The sequence below is a fragment of the Trachurus trachurus genome (genome assembly GCF_905171665.1).
Source record: "Trachurus trachurus genome assembly, chromosome: 5".
Lineage (NCBI taxonomy): Eukaryota > Metazoa > Chordata > Actinopteri > Carangiformes > Carangidae > Trachurus > Trachurus trachurus.
The window spans coordinates 35,769,601-35,792,819 of record NC_139896.1 but is presented as its reverse complement, the minus strand read 5'-3'; the positions used below and the strand labels follow the sequence as shown (position 1 = coordinate 35,792,819).

General features: G+C 42.4%; 1 protein-coding gene and 2 long non-coding RNA genes across 3 annotated transcripts; 1 reads left to right on the top strand and 2 right to left on the bottom strand.

Annotated features, from left to right (window-relative positions):
* Positions 1 to 850: 850 nt before the first annotated feature.
* lrrc38b (leucine rich repeat containing 38b) lies at positions 851 to 22,548 on the top strand (the record flags this gene model as incomplete). Its single annotated transcript, XM_083971476.1, has 2 exons — positions 851 to 1,478; positions 22,301 to 22,548. 2 exons carry the CDS (start codon positions 851 to 853, stop codon positions 22,546 to 22,548), a joined length of 876 nt encoding a protein of 291 aa, XP_083827602.1.
* Positions 9,282 to 11,531, bottom strand: LOC310985814. The gene is made up of 3 exons (XR_014595371.1): positions 10,890 to 11,531; positions 10,542 to 10,646; positions 9,282 to 10,462 (listed from the first exon to the last, which is right to left on the bottom strand). It is a non-coding gene; the product is annotated as an uncharacterized lncRNA (long non-coding RNA).
* On the bottom strand, positions 13,027 to 14,637 carry LOC310985815. Its single transcript, XR_014595372.1, has 3 exons — positions 13,824 to 14,637; positions 13,632 to 13,721; positions 13,027 to 13,172 (listed from the first exon to the last, which is right to left on the bottom strand). It is a non-coding gene; the product is annotated as an uncharacterized lncRNA (long non-coding RNA).
* Positions 22,549 to 23,219: the final 671 nt, after the last annotated feature.

Below are 23,219 nucleotides of genomic sequence, written 5' to 3'. Positions count from 1 at the left end.
CGTCCATGAATCTCCTCTCTGGACATTTGGATTCTCCCCCCCCCCTCCACAGCCACTGAGGCTTGATATACGGTGCTGGAGGAGAGAGCTTTTACCACTCAGCTGTGCTGTGTCTCTCACAGCAGGTTGCAGGGCACTGGGAGATAGAGGAGGACTAATACCACACACACTTCAGTGATGGTCTGCGAGCTTCTCCCTCTCTCGTTTCAGAGCGCCAGCTTTTTCTCCGCTGAGACCTGGGACTAATGGAGGGATGCAACGATGATACTCTCTGCTTGCCATGCTTGAGCCACTGCTTCGTATATCCTTTTGTGTCAGAGACCTTATTGCCTTTGTCTGTCACTGCTGCCAGATCTACTGTGGGGTAGCGTGGCGGACCGAGCCCCCTCCTCAACCCCCCTCCCCCCTGTCTGTGCCCCCAGCTTCTCATCACTCCCGGCTCGCTCGTGTCTATTTACCTCTCTTAAGCCACCCTCCCCTCTCTGTTAAGCTCCGTCTTTCTTGCTCTCCCGCTCCCCGCTGCTTACTATCTCTACTACCTCTCTCTGCTCTTTCTTTCAAAGCAGCCAGTCTGCTTCTCTATCCCAGCAGCTTGCTACATGTTCTCCTGGAAAACACTTCTCTCCGCTGCTGCTCTGCCGCCCCACAGTTCCTGAGCCGCGACAGCAGGATGTCCCTTCACGAGGATTGATCCCCTTCCACCCCCTTTCACTTTCCCCTTCCCTTCCCTTGTCCTCCTGATCTCCTGCCCTGTGACCCTCACCCTCTTGTTCTCTACCCCCGCCCGCCCTATCCTACTCACCCTGACCCCGAGCCTCTTTTCCTCCTAATTCATTTCACCCCCTTGACCATGTTGCCATGTGTCTTCTGGCTCCAACCTATCCTCATCTTGCTGTCCTCTGTCTCATGGACCCGGGGGGAAAACTGCCCAGCAACCTGCCTGTGCCCAGACCCTCACACCGTGGACTGCAGCGGCCGCGGGCTGACCCGTCTACCCGATGACATCCCCTTGGACGTGCGCAGGCTTTTGCTGGCCGACAACTGGATACCCCGCATCCCCTCGGACTTCCTGGTTCTGTACAGTGACTTGGTCTACCTGGACCTGCGGAACAACTCCCTCTCCCACATCGAGCCGGGGACACTCAGCACCTCATCCAGGCTGGTGTTCCTGGACCTGGGCAGCAACAATCTGACTGAAATCCCCAAGGGAACGTTCGGGGAGTCCCGTAGCTTGATTAAACTACGACTGGGCAACAACCCATATCTGAGCATGGTGAGCGAGGATGCTTTCCTGGGTCTCACCTCTCTGAGAGAACTGGAACTGGAGCGTAATGCACTGTCTACCCTAAAGGTGGGGGCACTGAGTCAGTTGCCCTCCCTGCGACTGGTGAGGCTAGAGGGCAACCCCTGGGTGTGCAATTGCAACTTTGCCAACCTGTTCACATGGCTAATGGAGAACAGTCACAAGCTGCCGAATGGTAAGTAGCGAGCATTGAAGAGACATTTGTTTTCCATATGGCTGACCCAAATAAAGCCTATCAGAGCACAACATACAACAGCGTTATAGCAAATCCATTTCCATAACACTTCTCTGGTCTATTTATGTTTTCCCTGTAGGAGAGGGAACCCCCCTCCCTCTCCCTTGTTCTAATTTTATCTGTTTCATTCTCCACCCCCATAGCTTATAATGTGTGAGACAGCGTGTGTAATATGAGACAATAGCTGTTGTTTGAAAGTGAAAACTACAAGGATGTTTTGTTTACACATTTGATTAAATCTCAAAACTCAGAATTAGGCACCAACTCAAAATGCAGTATTATAGAAAATGATAAAATGAATAAAGAATCAATTCACATTAAGAATTTCAGCCTGCAGTTTTTCTGTTTCCACATTTCAGCATGCTTATAAACCAAGCCTTGACCTGTTTCTTGCGTGGTAGTCAGATCGATCAATTTGCAGCTTTTATTTATATAATATTTATGTAATACTTGCCATTTGGTGAACAGTGTAATTCAACAATATTTTTTTTAAGGATTTTGTTTTCTACACCGATGGAAGTCAAACCCTTTCACATCTGTGTTGTACACTCTGTCCATGTGAATTTTTAGGCCCATATACTATGGACAGTCTACCACTGTGATTCAGCCTGGAGGGTTGAGTTAGATAACAGGGCTGAAGTTTTGGCGTGTTTGAGTGTGTGTGAGGCAATCTCTGTGTGTGCATGCAGATTTGACAAACACCAGGAGGTGAAGGGGATCGCCACGTCCCTGTAGAATAATTATACTGTGGGTAAGATCCGGTTACGTGGACTTGATTGGCCCTGCAACCAGAGCTACTGTCTTCTGACAGGGGTTGCAAAAATTCCTGCATGAAACACAATGTACAATTGTCCAAATCTCTGTTGATATCTTCCAGTTTTCAGCAGACAATATCTAAAACAACTGTCAGAAGCCGTTTATTTCAAGACAAATCATCATAATTATGTTTTGTTCAGAGGGAGCCAGAAATGTTTTACTGAAGGTCAGTCATATGTTTATTAATGTCCTTACAAAAGGACACAGACAGCAGTTATCTCATGAGTGCAAGCCAGCACGTGGGAGCCGGGGAGGCAAAAATAAACAGATCTGACAGTTCAGCCACACATGACTAGTAAGTCGTGCTGTTATCATTTTTAGATCAGAGTGTGGATTTGACGTATTACACGATTTTTGGCTTAATCTGAGAATTTAATATGAATGTGCCTCTCAGATTTGTGTCATGAACAAGGTATATTTTAAAAACATAATTCTGTTTATATCTGCAGTACATTATGTTCAGGTGCAGGGTGATGTATAAAGGAGCACAGATAAGGACGGGGAACATTCATATCTGTCACTGTTCCAAGGTTGTTCTGGGCGTGAATCAAAGCAGTGGCCCAAATGTTCTTCTCACTCAAGGTATGATCTTCTTTTCAGATGTGAGAAGGGATTATAAGAGAAGATGGAAACCAATGCAACACAACTAATCAGACGTCAAAGCTACTCATATGGATATCCTGTAATTAAAACACATAGTGGAAACATACAGTCGAAGCTGGATCCTTATTGTGATCCAACTGGAGAAGAAACTTAACTTCAGGATGCTCTAGTATAACTAGCTGACTGTTGCAAACTGCTGACTCCTCACAAAAACTCCCAATATACATTTAGGCCACAGTGTACCAGGCTATTGATACCGCTTTTACATTCCCTCTGGTCTTTTTTTTACATTTGCCCCAAAAAACAGACAAGTAAAAGCCCCGTGAGAAAGCCATGTTGATAAAAATGGCAAGAATACCTAATGCAGGCTGCACATGCATTAATCACGGGGGTCTAAGTGTTGTCATCTGCGAGGCATAATGAATTGCATCAGCAGTGCTGGCCAGGCAGACATCAACAACAAAGGAGACGCCAAGGGCCGAGCCAAGCTCCCAGCATGGCTGCCAACTGGCCCCAGAGTATACACACTCCCAGACTGAGTTAGTAATGCATATCTCACCTCATATGCAGCTCTTACAGACCCATCAGTGGGTGTTTGCTCATGACCCCAGAGAAAAGTCCACTGGCTTGAACAGCGGACACACACACGTACGCACACACACCCACACACCCCCACACACACACATACGTGCTCATTTGTATGGAGCATCTCCAGTGGTCTGCATTTGGTCTTTTGTATAATTTTTTATCTTTTCTTTTGCCACAAGGTGTATGGAATGTACTTTTTTTGTAATGCTAATAATGCTCCAAGACTGATTTTAGCAAAAGGAATAATGATTATTTTGGGTCTTGGGCTTCTCTTTTCTCCGGCAATACAAATGAGGGTAACACTTTACAATAAGGGTCCCTTAATTAACGTTAGTTAGTACATTAAGCATTAATATATAAACTAATGTGTTAATTAATGCTGAGTAATGCATACATGATGATAACTAATTACATTATTCAACTGTTATTATTACTTAATTTATTGAATTGAATTTATTGAGGGATAGCCCCTTGAGATGCAACATCTCATTTTCGAGGGGGTCCCAACATTTATTAACTAACTTTGAGTAGTAAACATTAATTAACTGCTTACTAATAGGCTACATTCATTAATGTGTTTCCTAATCCTAAGTAATACATAATAACGATTGTTAATATATCTGTAAACAGTTAATTAATGCTTAATGCTTAATAATGTACTAACTAATTTAACTAACTACCCTATTTAGGTACAGTTTAGGTACTAACAGTTAGCTACACAGTTATTATTTGGGCTAGGTTCAAAAGAAAGAGTGGAGAGTGAGACACTGAACACAGTTTAGATTTAGCGACACCAAATATTATAATTGTGAACCATAAACACAGGTAAAGTGTTACCCAAATGAGTTTTGTAACAGTTTAGTGAGGAGATAAACTAGTTTCCTATAACTAATAATGTCCAAAACAAATCTTTGTCCCACTCCTTGTATAATATAGTTTTTGTTTTTCTTACTACAGTACTTTAAAATGCAGTGTGACGCACGGCTAGCAGAGTCTACTGATAGAAGAACACACAGCTAAGAATTACATTCTTTGTGGCAACGTGTGTGTGTTTGTGAGAGAGAGAGCTTAAAGGGAAAATCCTACTCTCAGCACCACTGTTATGCTATGTTAATCAATCACATAGTCAAGATAAGAGGTGCTTAACACTCGCCACTTAGAGCCCCTGGTTTTGACATTTGACCATCGTTTGCCGTCATGGACTTGCTGTGAGTACAGTTGTGTCACACCGACTCTCTGTGGATCGCATTTCTACAGTTGAGCAAACACAAGCTAGCAGGGAGGCGTGTAGCGTGTTGGATTTACAAACAAGGCCAGTTCTCACATGCAGGCATCGCACTGCCAGACCTAATTAACATAATGACTGAGCTCTCGATCACGGGGGGAAAAAATGCAATGACCTATTCTGTGCAACGTCGTATTACACAATAACAGATGGACACTCATTAATGAATGAGGTTGACTTGATAAGCTTTTCAATATGTATCATCTTTAACAGCCGTCATCAGTGTGGGAGTTTCAACTTAATATCTCATTCATCGTGGAGAAAACCAATTAGAGTGACACAAATCACTGTTTCAGCTGCATGTGTGTGGGTGTTGCATCCTTACAGTATGTCTGTTCATCATACAACAGATGTTAAAGAGACCTCCACACTACACAATTATTGTAACACTATGTGCAAACTGACATAATGACAAAGTTTGTGTATACTCAAAGATGTCAGTCTGAATCTGCTTTCTGTGAGTAGTGTTTATTGTCCCTTGCACAATGTCAGCCCATACTGTGTATTTTTATTAGTACAAAATGATAAATTAATTCTTTTATATTCACTCCAACAAAAGCATATAGTGCATTACAGATTGGTTTTACTTTTTAACTATGATCAGAAGGAGGCTGCCCTATAATATGGTGTCATTCTGATTGAATTTAAAAACAGCAATACTCAGCCAAGTGTAAAATGTGGCAGCAGAAGCATAGCTGAGCAGAATTTTAATATGATTAAAAAAAAAAGAAAGGTGGATGGATCATTAAGAATATTCACTTCTATTAAAATTGAGTCTCTCTGAGATCTCTATGGTTCCCTCTGTGGTGGCCATGTGTAAACCCAATTCCCTTTCCATTTTTCACATCTTGATTTCCCCTGTGATTTTCTTGAGTTCACAAAGCAGCACACTTTTCTGTTTGCATAACTTTGATTACTGCAGGTCAGGATGATGAGTGGGTGGAAGATGCAGCAAATTCTGGACTTTTTTTTTTTGGATAGAAAAACAGATCCCTTTCCTCGTGGCACTGTTTTGTCTCCTAAGTGCACCACAAGATGTAATTCTTTCGTAGACAGAATATGCAGGGAAGCGGTGATGTAGAGCTGCAAAGTATTTAGACACACGCATATATAACAATCTCCATCCTTCTTTTTTTTGTCCGTTTCTCTGTTTTTTAAGACACCAATTAGGTTCATAAATGTTTAAAAGGAGGGATGAGTGTAAACATGATCCACTGCTGTCTCCAGTGCTCTTGGGTTAAGGATGAACAAAGGCCATGTATAATTCAGACTGACACAGTTCCACGGCACATTGGCCAGGGTAATTGGAGCCAGAACTGCCCACAGGGCAGGGCAGGCCGACTCCCATGAGACTGAGGCTGGGGCTCATTGTGGCATTGCTATCAACACTAGTCATGACCTGAAGAGTTTCACTACAAAGTAGCAGTTCATGTGACAGGGTCAGAGTCTGAATTTTCCTTCACAGCCTATCAAGTTGCTCCCCAGAGACCTGTTAGCACACTGTGCACAATCAGCTCTGAAAATATGATGCCGTTGACCGGCGCTGTACGTACTATAGCACACACACACACACACACACACACACACACACACACACACACACACACACACACACACACACACACTATGCCGGTACAATCGTGTCATATTACGTGCGCAGCTATCAACTGGACGTGTCACACCCGCGTGCTTTGACGCCTGTGCAGCAGACAGCGCCTGACGTGTAATGTAGTTTCCTCATTGACTTATAATGGCCCCCCGTTCACGCGCACGTTCACGCGTGATGGCTGCTGCACGCCGGTAATCACACTACGCGTAGTGACCACGTGTAACATTCATGCGTTTTTCAGCAAACGCACGCATTAACGCTCGCGTGAAGCTGATTGAACATTTTTGTCAGGCGCTCACGCGTACGCGGAAACGACGTGCGCAAACTGTGTCACGCGTGACAAGAAGCTGCGTTCGTATGAAGCAGATTGTGCACGTCTGTCTGTCACTGTTTGACTAATGTTGTTACGCGTTCACACGTGCGTGCGGTCGCAGACTCTATTGCTGCGCAGCCGGAAGTTGATCTGCCCGGTGTGCACCACTACGCGTAACGTGACGCGTAGTGTAACTTAGTTGTTCTGTGTTGCATTTTCATTTTCATCCAGTAGATGGTGCAATCGATCCAATACGAGATACAGATATAGCCTATAGGCTGTTGCATGACATGATTTATTTGTTCAATGAAGACAGAGAGAATAATCTGTGTCCCAGCTGGCCACAGCGGCCGGCCGGAGCCACTCTCTCCACACCTTGCGTCTGAGCCGCTGTGGACCGTGGTCGCCATCCCCGGGTCAAGCTGCTGCTCCGCCCCGCTGACCAGGCAGCTCACAGCGGCAGTGGCGGCTGCGGCGACGTCGCTCCCCGGTCCGGGACGGAGCGATCCGCTGTAGGAAGAGGCCGCTGCGAGCTGCCTGCTCCGCGGGGCGGATCAGCAGCGTGACCCGGGGAACTCTGGTGCACTGCAGGGATGGCATATGGACCACGGAGCTCCGGCCGGGGGGGGGGCGGACGCAAGCGGGGGGTGTGGAGAGAGTTGCTCCGGGACCTGGCCGCTGTGGAGCGAAGTTTCCAAATATCATAATAACAAGACAATAGAAAAGTCAAATACTTAATTTTCCACGTTATTCTGTTTTTGTTTTAAAACAGAATAACAGAAAAACAAAGTTGTTTTTTGTTGTACATTTTCACAGCTGTGTTTATTTTTTCACACAAGCTGATCGTTAACTAATCTTCCTCATGTACTGTTCTCCTCGCTCGTTCTCCTGATCCACCTGTTTGTGTACCTCTGTGTAGGCTCCACCGTGCCATGAGACAAACGTAGCGCAGTTTATTGTGTTTCACCGGCGAGGAGCTGTCATTACGCGCGACCATTACGCACGGCGATTCCCCTCATCTAAGCTGCCGATTAGAGTGCCCTGTGCCGGGAAGGGAGCCTGATGAAATCCCGGACTGTAGCCGAGGTCTGGGACTGGATCCCATGTGACTGAAAAGAGTAGAAAAGAACCATAAAGGGGCCGCTGCCACCTGCCAAATATGCCCGGGGTTGGAGACCTCAGGGTCGGGTTGAGTCTCTGAGAAGAGCTGGTCTATCACCCAGCCCCATGCAGCATTATTCCATAGGGTGGCGAACGTTACTGCAGCAGATCGTAATATAGCTATATTCCTCAAATAAAACAATCAGTCAGTATTCAATTAATAGCCTGGTCTCATATAATGGCGTTCAAGCCATATAAAATTAAATTAAAAACTATCTATTTCATAGGCTATTAATATAGGCTACAGTACAGTGGCTATAACTCAATTCACTGGGCTTTTATTTTGAAGTTCAGACACTTCCAGGCTGTCATCGGCGTTAATGCAGGAGTGAAGCTGACCACCTCACCCTCTGCTTCAGAGAGGGACAGCCTGTCCGGAGCCCGGTTGGGACCGGAGACGGGCCGCAGAACACGCTGTGAACATGATCTGACTGAATGGAAGCAAGCGAAGCGCTACAGCAGCGGAGACAGAGAGCCAGGCAGCGAGGAGATGAGGAAGATTAACTAATTAACGATCAGCTTGTCACTCATATGTAAAAATAAACACAGCTGTGAAAATGTATCCATGTGCTCAAAACACAACATTTACAAAGAAAGAAAAAAAGATTTTATAGGCCATTAATCAACAGTCTGTGGCTATAACGCAATTCACTGGGATTTTATTTTGAAGTTCCGACACTTCCGGTCTGTCATCGGCGTTAATGTGTTGTTTAAGATCAAAATCGAAAAGGCAATCAAAAATTTTTCGTTGTAAAAACAAAAAACAAAAAAACAAAAAAAACAGCCTGAATTGTGGTTTTTTTGGTTTTTGATTTGAAACGGAAAACCAAATTACCAGCTGACTTTCGTTTTCTGACAGTTTGGTTTAAGGAAAAATCAAACTAACGAAACGTACACGGACCCAGCTGGAGATGTGCGTTAGGTTTGTGCACCTGAATAGCTGCACAGAGGCTGCAACACTGTCCCGGCCGATTTTTTTTTTTTTTTTTTTTTACACTTTATTAATAATTATATAGGTACTGTAACAAAACTGTCGAGCCATCAGGAAGGTTGAAATTGAAATATGCAGAATCAGTGTCAACCATGGAGCATAAAAAGACATGACATCACTGAGCCTCCTCCTGTCCTAATATAATTATCTCATGGGTCTTTTGTGGTGGCAAAAAGTTTTCTATCCATTCAGTAAGGAATGAGCCTGGCTCACAGCTGAGCAACACATATCACAAGGTGAGGAGAAGTTCTGTTTAAATACCAGAATTTTCCATCACACAACTCTTTAGGCAGAGGCCGTACAGGGCCGTTTCAAACAATCTGACTGTGCTCATAGGCAGGACTGCTGTTCTATGTAAGGCTAAGCAGTAGTACTAGTAGTAGTAATTTATTTGTCCCCGTAGGGAAATTGAGTTGCAGCAGATCACACGCTTGACATTTCATCTAGCAAGTTTATTTCTTGATTGATGCACCTTTTCTATAACTTAACATTGGGAATTGTGTGAAAGGTTACAGAGGGACTTCTGAAATCAATGCCTGTATGGCCTCAAAATTAACTGAATTTGTCCAAATCGTAGCAGTAACCTTAATCAGTTGACTCAAAGCATGTTGTAAAATATTGACTGGGTGTGTGAGGGATTATGGTGGATCAACGCAATGGGTTGTTTAAAACAATGCCACAAACACAGGGGATCCAGTTCATCGTATTTATTGTTTAGCTGGTTGGTTTCTGATGAAAAGGAAAAGGAAAGAACAGCAAAATATTAGTCCACAACCCACACAACTCAAATATTCAGATCAATTAACAACTAAACAAAGTGTACTTAATCTTGGTAAGCATAACTCACACTTAATAAAGAGTAGACGTTAGTGGTGGCATGGCATTTAAATGACCTCATGGTTTTTGTGGCCTGGCCTGGCTTAGAGGATTCACTTATCAATTATGCTGTTGTGACTGATCAACTGTATCCTATAATAAAAAACAAGATTTGATCCTGATGGGAGTGCTTTCTTCCAGCTGACCCAATCCACAAGGGAATGAGGTGTAACTTATATTCTATAGCCTTCATGGTGATTGGTAGAAGACCAATGGGTTGTTTTGGACATGTTACACACTAGACAAGACTCTCCACCATCAAAATAACAATTAAGGAAATATCTGTTGATACAAATGTGTGTTGCAATTTATTAATATTCATATTAATGCTCACACTTACTGTATCTAAGCTACTAAATTTGTGTCTGCGTTTTCATTTAGCCTAAATCTAATAATAAAACTATATAACATGTCTATATAGACCCAGCTAGCAAAAGTTATGTGTAATTTAAAATATGTTTTCAATCAAAACAAGCTCTGTAAGTGCGAGGGGCTGTTTAAAACCAAGAAAGTGCTTGGAGACTGTAAAGAGCATTTAAAACAATATTTATTCACAGAAATTATAAAATGGGGTGTGGGGGGAAGGAGTCCGTAATTGTGGTAGCTTGGCAACACCGATCCTCCACGTCCACCGCTGGTCTTCCACTTGCACACTGTCCTCTGCCGGGCGCAGACTCGGAAGCTGTGAGGGAAACAAGATGGCAGTCACTGCATTTACACCCAACACGCCACTTCATTTACGTCCTAAGATTGTTACTCACATGATGGGGCAGAGTATCAACTGTTCACCGTCACCTCGGGCCAACACCACTCTCGTCGCTTGGCACCACTGCTGTCACACCATCCTCGGGCGTCGGCCTTGTACGCTGTTATGTGGGGGGAGAGACTTCAGTCACTGTACTTTTTACACACATTCACAATAACTTTCCACGGCCAGGGATCACTACTCCCACAACGGGGGCAGAGTAGGGATGTAACGGTAATGGTAATACCGCAATATCACAATAACAATAGTGTCTCAATATTATTGTGGACATGTAGAGAATGAAATGACGCAAATACTGTAGATTTTAATACCATTACATCCCTAGGGCAGAGTATAAACTCACATTTCACTTAGTCCGACAGTCAATGCCCGTCTGTTGACGACAGCTGTCGCTCTCTTTTTTCTCCTTTCCCCGTGGATCTCACACTCCTCTTCCTCTGTCTGCTCGCTGCAGGTGTAACTGGGTCGGTCTTCAGGCCTTGACCACTCTGCTGTGTTCTGGTGTAGAATCAGAAACTGGCAACTCTTGTCGAACTCTGGTTTAGCCCTGTCTCAACAACACACCTGACGTGAAAAAGGACAAGCTTAGTGTATATAAAATGGTGAAAACCAGACACAACGTTACAGGCAACACTAGTTTTGTAGGCTCTCAAAACTCAGTTCTACAGGTGCTTTTCACCAGTGTGACATGTGTCTGAGTGGATCTGCTGTTAAACTATAATGTAAAAGTTCCCAATCATGATTTGGGTTTAAGGATCGCATACAGTATCTCACAGATTGAGTACACCCCTCACATTTTTGTAAATATTTATTGTATCTTTTAATGGGACAACACTGTAGACATGACACTTTCATACAATGTAAAGTAGTCAGTGTACAGCTTGTATAACAGTGTAAATTTGCTGTCCCCTCAAAATAACTCAACATACAGCTATTAATAACAGGATCACAGGAGCGCTGCTGGTGTCCCTCAAACCACCGGTGCTCTTGCAAAGGGTAACAGATCAAAAACAGAAAAAAGTGCAGGCACTCCGGTTGGTTTGAAAAAGTTAAAAACCCTTTATTTTGAGTGCCTGCACTTTTTTCTGTTTTTGATACAGCTATTCATGTCTGAACCACTGGTGAAAATGTCCAAATTGTGCCCAAAATGTCATTTTTCATCACAGCCTCAACTGTCTTGGACATGGAGTTCACTAGAGCTTTACAGGTTGCCCCTGGTCCGAAAAACCATTTTTACTCTCGAAAGTGAATTTTTGTCAATCACAAGTTTCATGAGAATTGTGTTTAGACCAAAAGAGATGATTATAAATGTGTAGTATGCATCAGTTGAACCTTTTTGCATATGGGAAGTAATAAAGTCAATATGGTAACTGTGGGGTACATTGTGCCACCTGCCCCATACACTACATCAATGTATTTTTATATTTTTCCTTTTTTTAGTTCAGTTGAGAGAGACAGGAAATGGGGAGAGAGAGGGGGAATGACATGCAGGAAAGGACTGCCCGATGCGGGATTCGAACCGGGGCCGCCTGCAGTGAGGACTGTAGCCTCTACATATGGGGCATCTGTTCACTTGACGCTCCTAAATGAATGTATTTTGTCTTTACTTGTCCTGATTACTGAATCAGGATTCTGGATGTTTATGATTACAATAAGTACACTGCTGAAAACAAGCTGCTGTTTATGGTGAGCCATGTATTACTTTAAAAGAGAAAGATGAAGGATTCTTCCCAAGATGCAATGTAATCACAAAACTCCCCGAAGCTCAGTGAGTTGGTCAGCAGGTCCCTGCAGTTTGTGTTCACCTGCCACCTGGACAGGTGGAATATGAAGTAAAGGGGGAGGTGGGAGCTGGTGGGGGTCGGCATCAACTTAGATGCTCCTATGCTCAACTTGCCCAATTCTCCTCTGGTGAATGTGTATATTAAATGGTTCATGTAGCCTATATAAAACCCTGAAAAGATGAGAAGTGTTGGTAGAAGCCCTTGTAATATCTGCACACTAGTAAACAGTATTCCACTAAAAACAACAGAAACAACAACCACCACAAGGACAACTTACTTTAATAATCCTTTGCCCCACAATCTTGGAATAAGGGAAGCTCTACAGGTTTATGTGGACGTCACAGTCTGGAAATGAGTGAAAGTTTGTAAGTTTAGCATAAAAGCACAAAAAGCTAAATTACTGAAATGACTAAAACACTTGTTTTGATAGAGACATCCATGAATGACGTGAATACAAATATTAATACTTAGAAAAGACTTATACTAATAATTTTTGAGCAATTCTTAATGTTAGTGATGCTATCTACATAATGGATGTGTGTGAATGCATATACACCTGCCTGCCTGTACATGTGCATCCCTGTATACAAGATCTTGTTGTTAACAGATAAAGTACTAAATAACTTGGAGAGAAGAGTATAGTGTCAGTCAGCTGCAAGTGCTGAAACAGTTACAGTTACCTCTCACTTGATGCCATATGCCTTGGCATAAAGCACAGACAACAAGGACGTCATGGTGGTCAGGTGGCTGTATTCAGGCTGTATTAGGACCAGTACTTGCCAACTACGTCCATACAGAAGACTGGAGGACTTGAGAACATGGGATATGCGAAGATCTCTCCCCTGTAGGATTGCATACAGCATTAATAACAGTAATTGTTGGACTGATGGTGAAAATATATTAACAGTCACACAAAAAGTAGTAAGTAAAATTGCAGTTAAACTCTTATTGTCTTCTTTCAAAAAACAAACAAACAGAACAAAACCAAAAGAGCCCAATAGATAGGTTAATTCAACTGGGTTTTTGTTAGTCTGTGAAAGTGAGTTAGTGAAACCTTAATCAATTACACTGATTTCCATTCAAGTGTAGTACAGTTGTGAATAGATGAAGTGCAAAATAACTTGTAGAGAAGAGTATAGTGTGTCAGCTTAAACAGTGAAACATGTTGGTTGCATAGATTTAGGAGAATGTAGTTGAGGACTATCAACAAGAATAAGAATGTTATTATACGGTACTTGCCTGTACATATTTAGAGCACAAAGAATAATGCCATGATGGCATAACTCTTATATGATACACACCTGCTCATCAAGGCTGGAGCGACTCCTCCTCGTTGTCCTCACCTTTGCTGCATTCAGCTGAGACCGACCACAGATGCCCTTTCCTGGTGCCTACATAGACAAAAAGTTTCTAATGTTATTTTAAAAATAAACTTTCAAGTAGTACAAGAAGTTCAATGAGAATCTATGTGGAAAATACACAAAAACACTTACTGCACATGCTTGGCCCTCATTTGGAAGTCATCATCATTGCAGAGAAGCACCCGTCAAAGTAGCCCCCTTCCTCAGAGCTGGAGAAAATAAAAAATAAAAACAGTACACTGGTCACACCATGTCCATTTATGTCCATCTCAGTTGAATGAACCCAAACATGTTGCAAAAATGTTGCATTTTGTTGTTATTGTGTGTCTCCTGCACCCACTCCCCATTTAACTAACTAACGCAAGCCAAAATAGTTTTGGCTCACTGAAAGATGACGCGGGAATCACGTGACCCGTGGGAATTTCCAACATGTATCATCCTCTATTCTGCGCACAACTTGTCCACCTTGAAGGAGCTTATCACCCACCCACTCCATAAAACTCTGGTAAAACGGTGTTCAAACACACATTGCCAGTCTGTTGACAGAATAATTGAAAATACACTTATATGTAGAATTAAAAGGTGGTAATTGTAAATATTGCATAAGCCAGCCCACCCTGGCATACTCCATTTTCTGCCAGCATCCATATGAAGTTTAGGAGAGAGTTCTCAGGTGGTGTTATGTTGCGTGTGTTGGAAATATGATTGGTAAGAGCACCGGTGTGATGCTGCACTGAGCTAATTTAAGGTGGTACTGTGGCTTAAATCAGGCCCTGTGAAAATCACATTCTAAATGAAGTATTATGGTGATGTTGAGGTGTGCAGGCCTACGACTACAACTACTACAGACTTCAGAAAGCTTCTTGGACTGGTACATCCGCATAGAAATCCTAACATGATGTTTTTCTACCAAAATTAGAATAATGATGCACAATTACATACCAAATCCTGGCTCTTGTTCATCAAGCATCTCCACACCGTTCTCCTCAAGGACACAGAGATGATCATCACGTTTTCGCCATCGTGGCAGGTCTGATGCCTTTGTCCTCTTTTTTGACCTAAAAAAAAAACACACAATATAATCAAAGTAATGCAGTTAACCACACAGACTTCCTGCACAAATGCATCATAATATCTGATCCCCATGCATGGAATAAGATATTTAAATTACCTTTGTGTCAGGCTCTTCGTTTTACTGAGCGTCTCATCGAACTCAACTTCAGCTGTAGCCACTGTATTATCTGTAACCTGTAAAACAGTGAGAAAAGTACAGTGAGGGCTGGCATGTAGCATTAATGTTAGCCTAGCTATGTTAACGTTAGCCTAATCATTAAAATCTACATCAAACAGTGCAGCTAGTAAAGTCAGCCAGTTTAACAACTTTGATCAACCACAAACAGTTAGTGGTTGACGACACTGGCTGTTTTTGGAGGTAAAATAGCTTTAACTGTTAATTATTTAATCACACTTTTCCATGTTGTTTGTTTACCTGAACGGGGGCTGCCTGTCGGTGAGACGATGTCGGACTTGCCGGAAGCTACGTCAGTCACAATGAAATCAGCTGATCGTTCACTGTAACCATAGCAACGATGGAACTCTGAGCAATCTTCGTAATAACTAACAAACGAAATACACATTAACCGAATAAATATAACGTTAATGATTAAAATAATGCAGCAAACGTTACCACAATAATGAAAAAAAACAACAACCACGACAGCAACTACAAGCTGAAAAAATCTTCGTCAAAACGAAAAAAGTATAAGCCCATAGGTCGTCAGCTGCCTTGAATGGTTACAAAGTTATAGCTAAAAATCTGTTTTTTTTCTCTTCTGAATATCCATTTCATTCGCACTTTCGGGAACCTCCAGCACCCACAGCATGCATGGATGTATTGGTCTTTTCCTTTCTCCTTTTCCTTCTCCTTTTTCTCCTCCTTCTGCTGCTTCTTCTTCTCGTCCGGCAGGCAAAGTCTGGCTCACTGCTGCCTCCCCTGGTTGACTAAAATGAAAAGGCCAACTACATTACACGTCAAGTTACGCGGAGTGGTGCGCACGGTGCAGATCAACTTCCTGCTGCGCAGCAACAACATCTGCGAACGCACGTACGTGTGAACGCGTAACATAATTTGTCAAACAGTGACTGACAGACGTGCACACGCTGCTTCATACGTACGCCGCTTTTGTCACGCGTGAAATACAACCTGCGCGTAACAACGCACGCACGCACGCACGCGTAACAAAGTAACCATGCGTGCACACACACGTCGCTGTGCGTCTTTCCAGTTGTTTTGACTTTGATTTCACCTCATACACACACACACACACACACACACACACACACACACACACACACACACACACACACACACACACACACACTTGATGCCCCACATGACATTACTTGCTATATTTTACCACTCATGGGTATGTGATGAGAAAATATCTATCCCATTAACACAGGCTGACAGCTTCTTTTATCTTGGCCTAATTTGATGTTTATTTAAAGTTGGGATGTGAGAGAGACAGCGCTGGCAAGGGAGAGCAGAGTGTGAAAAGGTGGACAGAATTACACAGTGTGACAGCATCAGCTGCTGCATGTACAGTACAGAAGCAGAGAGGATAATCTTCCAGAGTCAGAAATAAAAGGTGAAAAGCCAAAAGCTTTATTTCACTGGCAGTGTGCAGCACTATACATGATGGATTCTTCCCTTTGTGCCTGTGTGTGGTCGAGTGTGAAGCAGAAACTGCTAAGAACTGCGTATTTAGCTGTTTTATCACAATGAATTATGACCACAGACAAGTGGTGAATCTGATAGCGTTCACCCTCTAACATCCCATATTCTGCGTGTGCATTTGTGCAGTTGTGTTGAGACATTTTGAATATGCCCACGGTGCAGTGATGTCACTGAGTCTCCATGCAAAAGGAATCCCCTCTTGAATGATTCACCCTCGCCCCACTGTCACATGAATGCTTGTCATTTAGTGCAGTCATTTCACACATTCTCCACTCTGCTCCTGCTCTTGTGCTTTTCTTGCACAAATCTCCGGCCATTTTTCCTCACATTCTCTTTCTGTGATTGCAACTGAATAATTCTTCAGTCTGCGTAATTATGTCTGGCTGAGTATTGGACTTGACTGGCACGTTGGTCTCACTTAATAAAGTAGGGAAGGGACAGTTTTGTAAGTCATTATCACAAATGGATTATTTGGCAGTGGAGTGTATAGACGCTGGCGACTTGGCACTTGAGCATGAACGCCAACTCCTGCAGGAGTCTGCAGATGTGAGATTGTGGAGATTTTTTGCCTTTGCTATTGGTGCAGAGATCAATCTGGACCGACAGCGTGGTGTCCGGGGAGGGAGGAGAAACAAGCCTCCGATATCAGTCTGTCACAGCTAGGCAGATCAATCACAGCGCAGACAGCACATAGCCAATCCCCTTGGTTTGGCTGTAATCCTAAATGTAATCCATCAACTGTCCGCACCAGGAATGTAACATAGCTGTGGCGGCCGACATACCTGATAGTGTAAGGGCATAATTCTTGTTACATTATTGCCCAGTAACCTGCCCCAGACATCTTAGGGGTCATGGTGGTATATGGGATCATTTATTAACCCAATCTTCTTACCAATTTACAAGGCCTGACTGTTGGTTTTATTGCCAATGGTTTCAGGTTAGTGTTAGTCATGTAAAAATATTGATTCTCACTCCTTACTGATTACATGTTTGTGTTGTGACTGTTTAAAGCCCCAGTATGTAACTTATTTGGCTTTTTATTGGCAAAAATGTCTTTCATAAATACGTATTTCACTGAAGCCGAATCACACCCGCATACAAATGAAAGCTTTCTTGTACCTTAGAATGAGTTGTTACAAGTCGTTACAAATACATAAGTGGGCGACCCACCGAACCGAGGCGGCCATGTTGCATCGCCATTTTTTACGTTGAGTGGCAGCGTGACCGTAGGTAACCATAGAAACTCAGCGGAGCTGTGGGCTCGGCCTGTTAAAACTGTCACCACTGTGTAGTGTGAGGAAGGACGGAGGCACTGGTGTTGCATTCAGGTGCAGTCAGGCAGACGGCCGTCGGCAAACCAACCGGATGTCATTTTACTCCACCAGAGAAAGACGGTAAAACGTGGGTCAGGTAAACAATATGACATCACCATGACAACATATTGTCACGCCTGTATTGTTTTGCCTCGTGCTGGTGGACCACTTGTTTATCCTGTTACATGCAGCGTCTGTTGTCTGTCTGACGTCTGCCCGAATTCACGTGAATGCAACATCAAGAATACGCTCAGATATAGATGGGGGGAATTCCTACACATTATACCTTTAAGGTTTCCACTGCTTTTTATTATACAGTTTAGTGCAGTGACACAGAAAACCTACTAGACGTACAAGAGCAGATGTTCAACCTGCATTTAACCCATTCAATCCCAGAGACTCTAGTCTACTCTGCACCTGTGTTTCCAAGCATGTGAATAGAGTAGACAAAAATTCTCTGCCACACACTACGGTCATCTTTTGTTCCTCGTCCCTCTTTCTTTGTAGATTACTCTTTCGTAGCATCATTGCCTCTCAAAATGAAGGTATCGTAACACATCAGTGTTTAATTATAAGATCTCATGCTTTGAATAGGCAGCTGAAGGAAACTCAATCAAAGAGGTTTCTGTCAAAATGTGGCCCCAAACTAGAAGAAAAAGAAGGGAAATGTGGGCATTTTAACAAATAATCACCATTTGCATGTTCACTAACTCTGTTTTGATCATGATAGATGTGTGATAATGCTGCAGCTCCTGCAGCGTTCACCAGGATAATTTCAGTCTCAGCTGTTATTAATCAAGCATCTAGGACAGGCAAGACCAGACAGAGCAGTCTCAAAGGCAAAGGCTAACTCTCTGAGGTGATGGGTTCCTTTGCCGAGCAATAAGTGCACTGTGAATATGACTATGATGCATTTATGTCAGCCACAAACAGACAAGACTGGCTCTCCTAATTATATTGGACTTACTGGATTTTCAGATGTAGGCTTCTCAGAGTCTTTGTCTTTCCTCATGTGTGTGGCAGCGATACTGAAGGCCAGTGTTCTCTGTCTTTGTCGGACACTCTCTCAATCCTCTGTTTGCACATTTACAATATTTTGTTTCTCTATTGCACGCACGTCATTACAAAGCTCAAACAAATAGCAGGGATTACCTGGTGTGAAGTCCCTTTAAAAAACCTTCACTATTGTATGACTGTATTATTATGCAAGATTATATAATCCAAGGTCAAGCCGCTTGTTTAAAAAAACAAAACAAAAACATTAGCTCATTATTGTCACAGAGAGACTTGATGAACCATCTGTAAATGTGCTGTGCACTAGATTATAACAACAGCAGACTCAGACTCTGAGCAGTTTCCTCTCACACAGTTGAGGCTATGAATATGATTTGATCTCTTATTCTCCTGACATAAGGTAGACATGCCTTGGCATCATCCTGCCAGTAGCCATTCTGCTATTCTCTGGCTGCACCAACACTGTTGGTGTTGGCGCCTCGTCAGTTTGGAGCCTCTCTCTTGAAGCTGGAAGCTGAAGCTGCTTCTGACTCACTTGATCTGATGCAGATCCAGGGCTTCTTGAGATTTCTGAGGAGCTTGTCCAGGAGGCACTTGGATGCCAGTTGTGGTAGTGCCAGTTATGGTCTGCATGTCTGACACATTAGAGGCAATAGAGGGAAAGCTAATTATGCTCCACAAATGACAAACACTGAGGTGTAAATCGTCCTCCATACACAAGATGACTAAAAGCAGGATTTGGGTGTGACATTTTCATATCCTCTGTTTTTCTTATTGTCAAGTGGTAAGCAACCTAATTTCACATATGTTATTCTAGTGTCTATATGGCAACACATGTAGGAAGTTGAAAATAGACCCCAACAATTTCACTATTTACTGGTTGCCCTAATATTTGGGATTTTTATTATTATTATTATTATTATTATTATTATTATTATTATTATTATTATTATTATTATTATTATTATTATTATTATTATTATTATTTGCTTTTATTTGAAAATTAAATCTTAACTTTAAAAAATAAGATGACTCCAGGAATTCAGCAGATATTTATTCTCTACAAAGATCATACCTGTCCCTGTTTCTAAAGGCTGATTAATGCTGTTAGTAAAATCCTATTTCTTGTAATGAACCTCTTCTGTTTTATATTACAAGTTTTTCACAAGTTCAAGCTCAACAGGAGGCCATTCGTCACCATTGTTTTATGATGCTACTGCGTCATAACTGTTGTAAGTGGACTTTCAAGATCTTCAGAGCTATAACACAAGTCAAGAGGTCGCTGGAGGCAAATAGATCAAAACATCGTCACTTTAAACTCATCAGTGGAAACAGTCAGTTTGTTGTTTACAGAGATCTTCATTAGAAATGTAAATCCAGAGAATAATCTATGTGACAGATTGTATGTCTTAAAATGACAAGATTAGAAACCCATGAGTGTAATATAAAATTCAAATTTAACCTATAGTTCATAAATGCTTTCTTTCTATCCTGTAATTTTGGATGTATGCGTTAACGTCTCGTGTCCTCCACTAATTGAATGTTAAAAGAAATGCGAGAATCAGGATCTTGTAATGAGGGATTAGTGTCACTAAGTTTTATCAAGCTCTTAAAGAGTTCAGTTACCACCCTAATTAATACTGCAGAGAGTCAATCAGAGGAGCATGGAAACCAATTCCATGCCATCACTAATTTCCATTATTTCTTTTTTCCATCGTCACTTAACACTTTTGAAGCAGATTATAGGATATCTTCTTTACAGTTATATAAAGCAATGTTTTACATATCAACCAATATAAGCACATATTATTATTTTATTTTAAGTTTAGTCTTGCCATTCAGTTTATATTCACTTTGCTTTAATAGTCACGGCATTTAATGGAATACCCACAGACAGATGTATGTCTGAAATAAGGTAGTTTGATGAATGAATGTAATTGTAGCCAGCCACAAGAGAGGCTATTCAGTTGTATTATAGAAGAGCATGCTAGAAATTATGCTGACTGTTGAGCTAAGACTCAGAATTGATGTACTGCCAAGTATCTGTATTTGCATGTGCAGTAACAGTGGAAAATAGCCACCCACATTGCAAGGCTTCATTTCTTCCCACCTATAAGCTAACATCCACATCAATATGTCTAGTTTTTCCCTAAAGCATGGCCAACATGAAGGGAGCTAACTGTATTCAGTGCTAAAGTGGTTTCAGTGTCAGGGATATGACAGGTAAACAATACCACATCGCCATGACAACATATTGTCATGTGTATTGTTTAGCCTTGTGCTGACGGACCACTTGTTTACATAGAGGCTTGTTTATGCCGTTACGTGCAGCGGCTGTCGTCCGTCTGCCGTCTGCCCAATTTCACGTGAATGCAGCATGAAAAATACGATTGAGTTGCTTGCGATATACAACCGCACCGCTAGATGGGAGGAATTCCTACACAATGTACCTTTAAACATAAACATGTTAAAAACTAATCCCAGTGATCCAATGTTGAGCTCAAAGGAGACTTGTACCCCTGAAATCCAACAGGCCACAGCCAATGTCCTTTTCAGCTAAAATGATGTCTGAACAATAAACTAGAAGTGACGGAGACAAGCAGCACTCGCTGATTTATCACGCTTTCATCCTGAGATGAGTTTGGTCAAGGTGCCCTCGTCCCAGACGGTGTCCTCCACTGATGCATCAGTAAATGTTTGGGATGGAACTGGGAGTCATATTTAATGAGGAAGGGTATTCTTTGCCTTTTGTAGCTGGCAGCCAAGATGAAAATGATTTAAGCGGATGTTTATTTCATTTTCCGGTCTTGTTATCAGAGGCACAGAGATAGACCACACTGCACTGCTCTACACTATTACATTACCTTAAGACAAAAATAAAGCCTCTCTTCCAAAGCATATGAATAATTTGAAAAGCTCTGCACAGCACATAGTAGACTGTACATTTACAGTATTGCTCTGCCTCAGCTTCTTAGTACTTGGACTATATTCCCACAGTGAATCTACAGTCACGCCGTGGGTGGGTGTGCTCTATACACAGTGCAACTTCATCTTATGAGTGACGACTTCTGATCAACCCTACACTTATTAAATCAGCTCACACTGCACACTGTTGAATTCAGAGGTTTTACAACAAAACAAACAAGGCGCCTCATTCTCTGAACACGTGTGGCCTTGGTGAGCTATAAAGGATTTTAAAGGCTGGTTTCCAATATGCATGTAGATTATTGGGTTATTCTAGAAAAGATGTGGTCTGTGTTTTGTGTTAGTATGTGTACACGTGAAATGCATGTCACGTATACAGGTCCCTCAATGGAAAAACATGTATCACTTTTAATTCTAAGGATTTTAAGAATTAGTGAAGCAGCAGCTGAGGTCTTGTGGTTGTATGTTGCTCTGTATTAAGACACAGCTGCTTCTACATTATGTCATTTCTGGTTTGCTGCCAGGTGAATTAATTTGTTTAAAAGTCCATACATGTTACATAATTAACTGCAACGTTGAGTCAGTAAATCTGTGTAATCTTGTTTTGTGTTTGGATGCAGGAGTGGAAGGGATGGAGTGTTCCCTCCCTATGGACGGCAGACGTGTGTCCCTGTCCCAGCTCTCAAAGGACAGCTTCCGCGAGTGCCAGGCTACTCTGACTCTAACAGACCTGCTCATCATCATTTTCTCTGGCATCTCAGTGTCTGTGGTGGCCATCATGACCAGCTTCTTCCTGGCGTCAACTGTTCATTGCTTCCAGCGCTGGAGTAAAGGCACCAAAGGGGATGAGGAGGAAAGTGAAGAGTGAACAGGATTTTACTTATCAAGCGCCCAAATTGAATGGGCACCTCAACCAATGAGGGGACACCACAGACTGTGTGTGCTACATGTGACAAGTTTCATGCTGTGCCCAGCGAATATGCAGGACTGTTAACGGTAGGATCTTAGCCTGCTACGGTTGCAGTTGTTGTGTTTGCACACGGACAATTTGGTAACAAAGGACATTCCCAAGGAATGAGCCAAAGTCCCAGTAAAGATTAGCGAGTGCCCAGTTCCACTTGCAAAATGATATCATAGAGTACACATTTTTAGGTGTGAGAGCGTGTGGCCATTGTTACAAGCCTACACAAATGCGAAATAGGTCTGAAATGAAGAAGTGTTGCTGCAGTGCTCACAGTGCTGTCGTAATAGTCTTAGACAAGCCAATTACTTCAACAAAGTCCAATCACATGGATGTCCAAATGTGGAGTCTGAATCCTGTAAAGTGACATCAAAGTTAGTGCAACCGTTGAGATGATTTTCATTGGGGTTTTACCTGTGTAGGGCAGAATGATTGATCTGGATCCCACTTAAGAAAAGAAAAAGAAAAAATAAATAAAAGGATGTCATACCGACCAGTGACCTCAGTAATTAACTGCCTATAACATGATATGCTGGCGTATCCTGCCATATTCAATGTCTCTTTTTGGACAGCCTCAC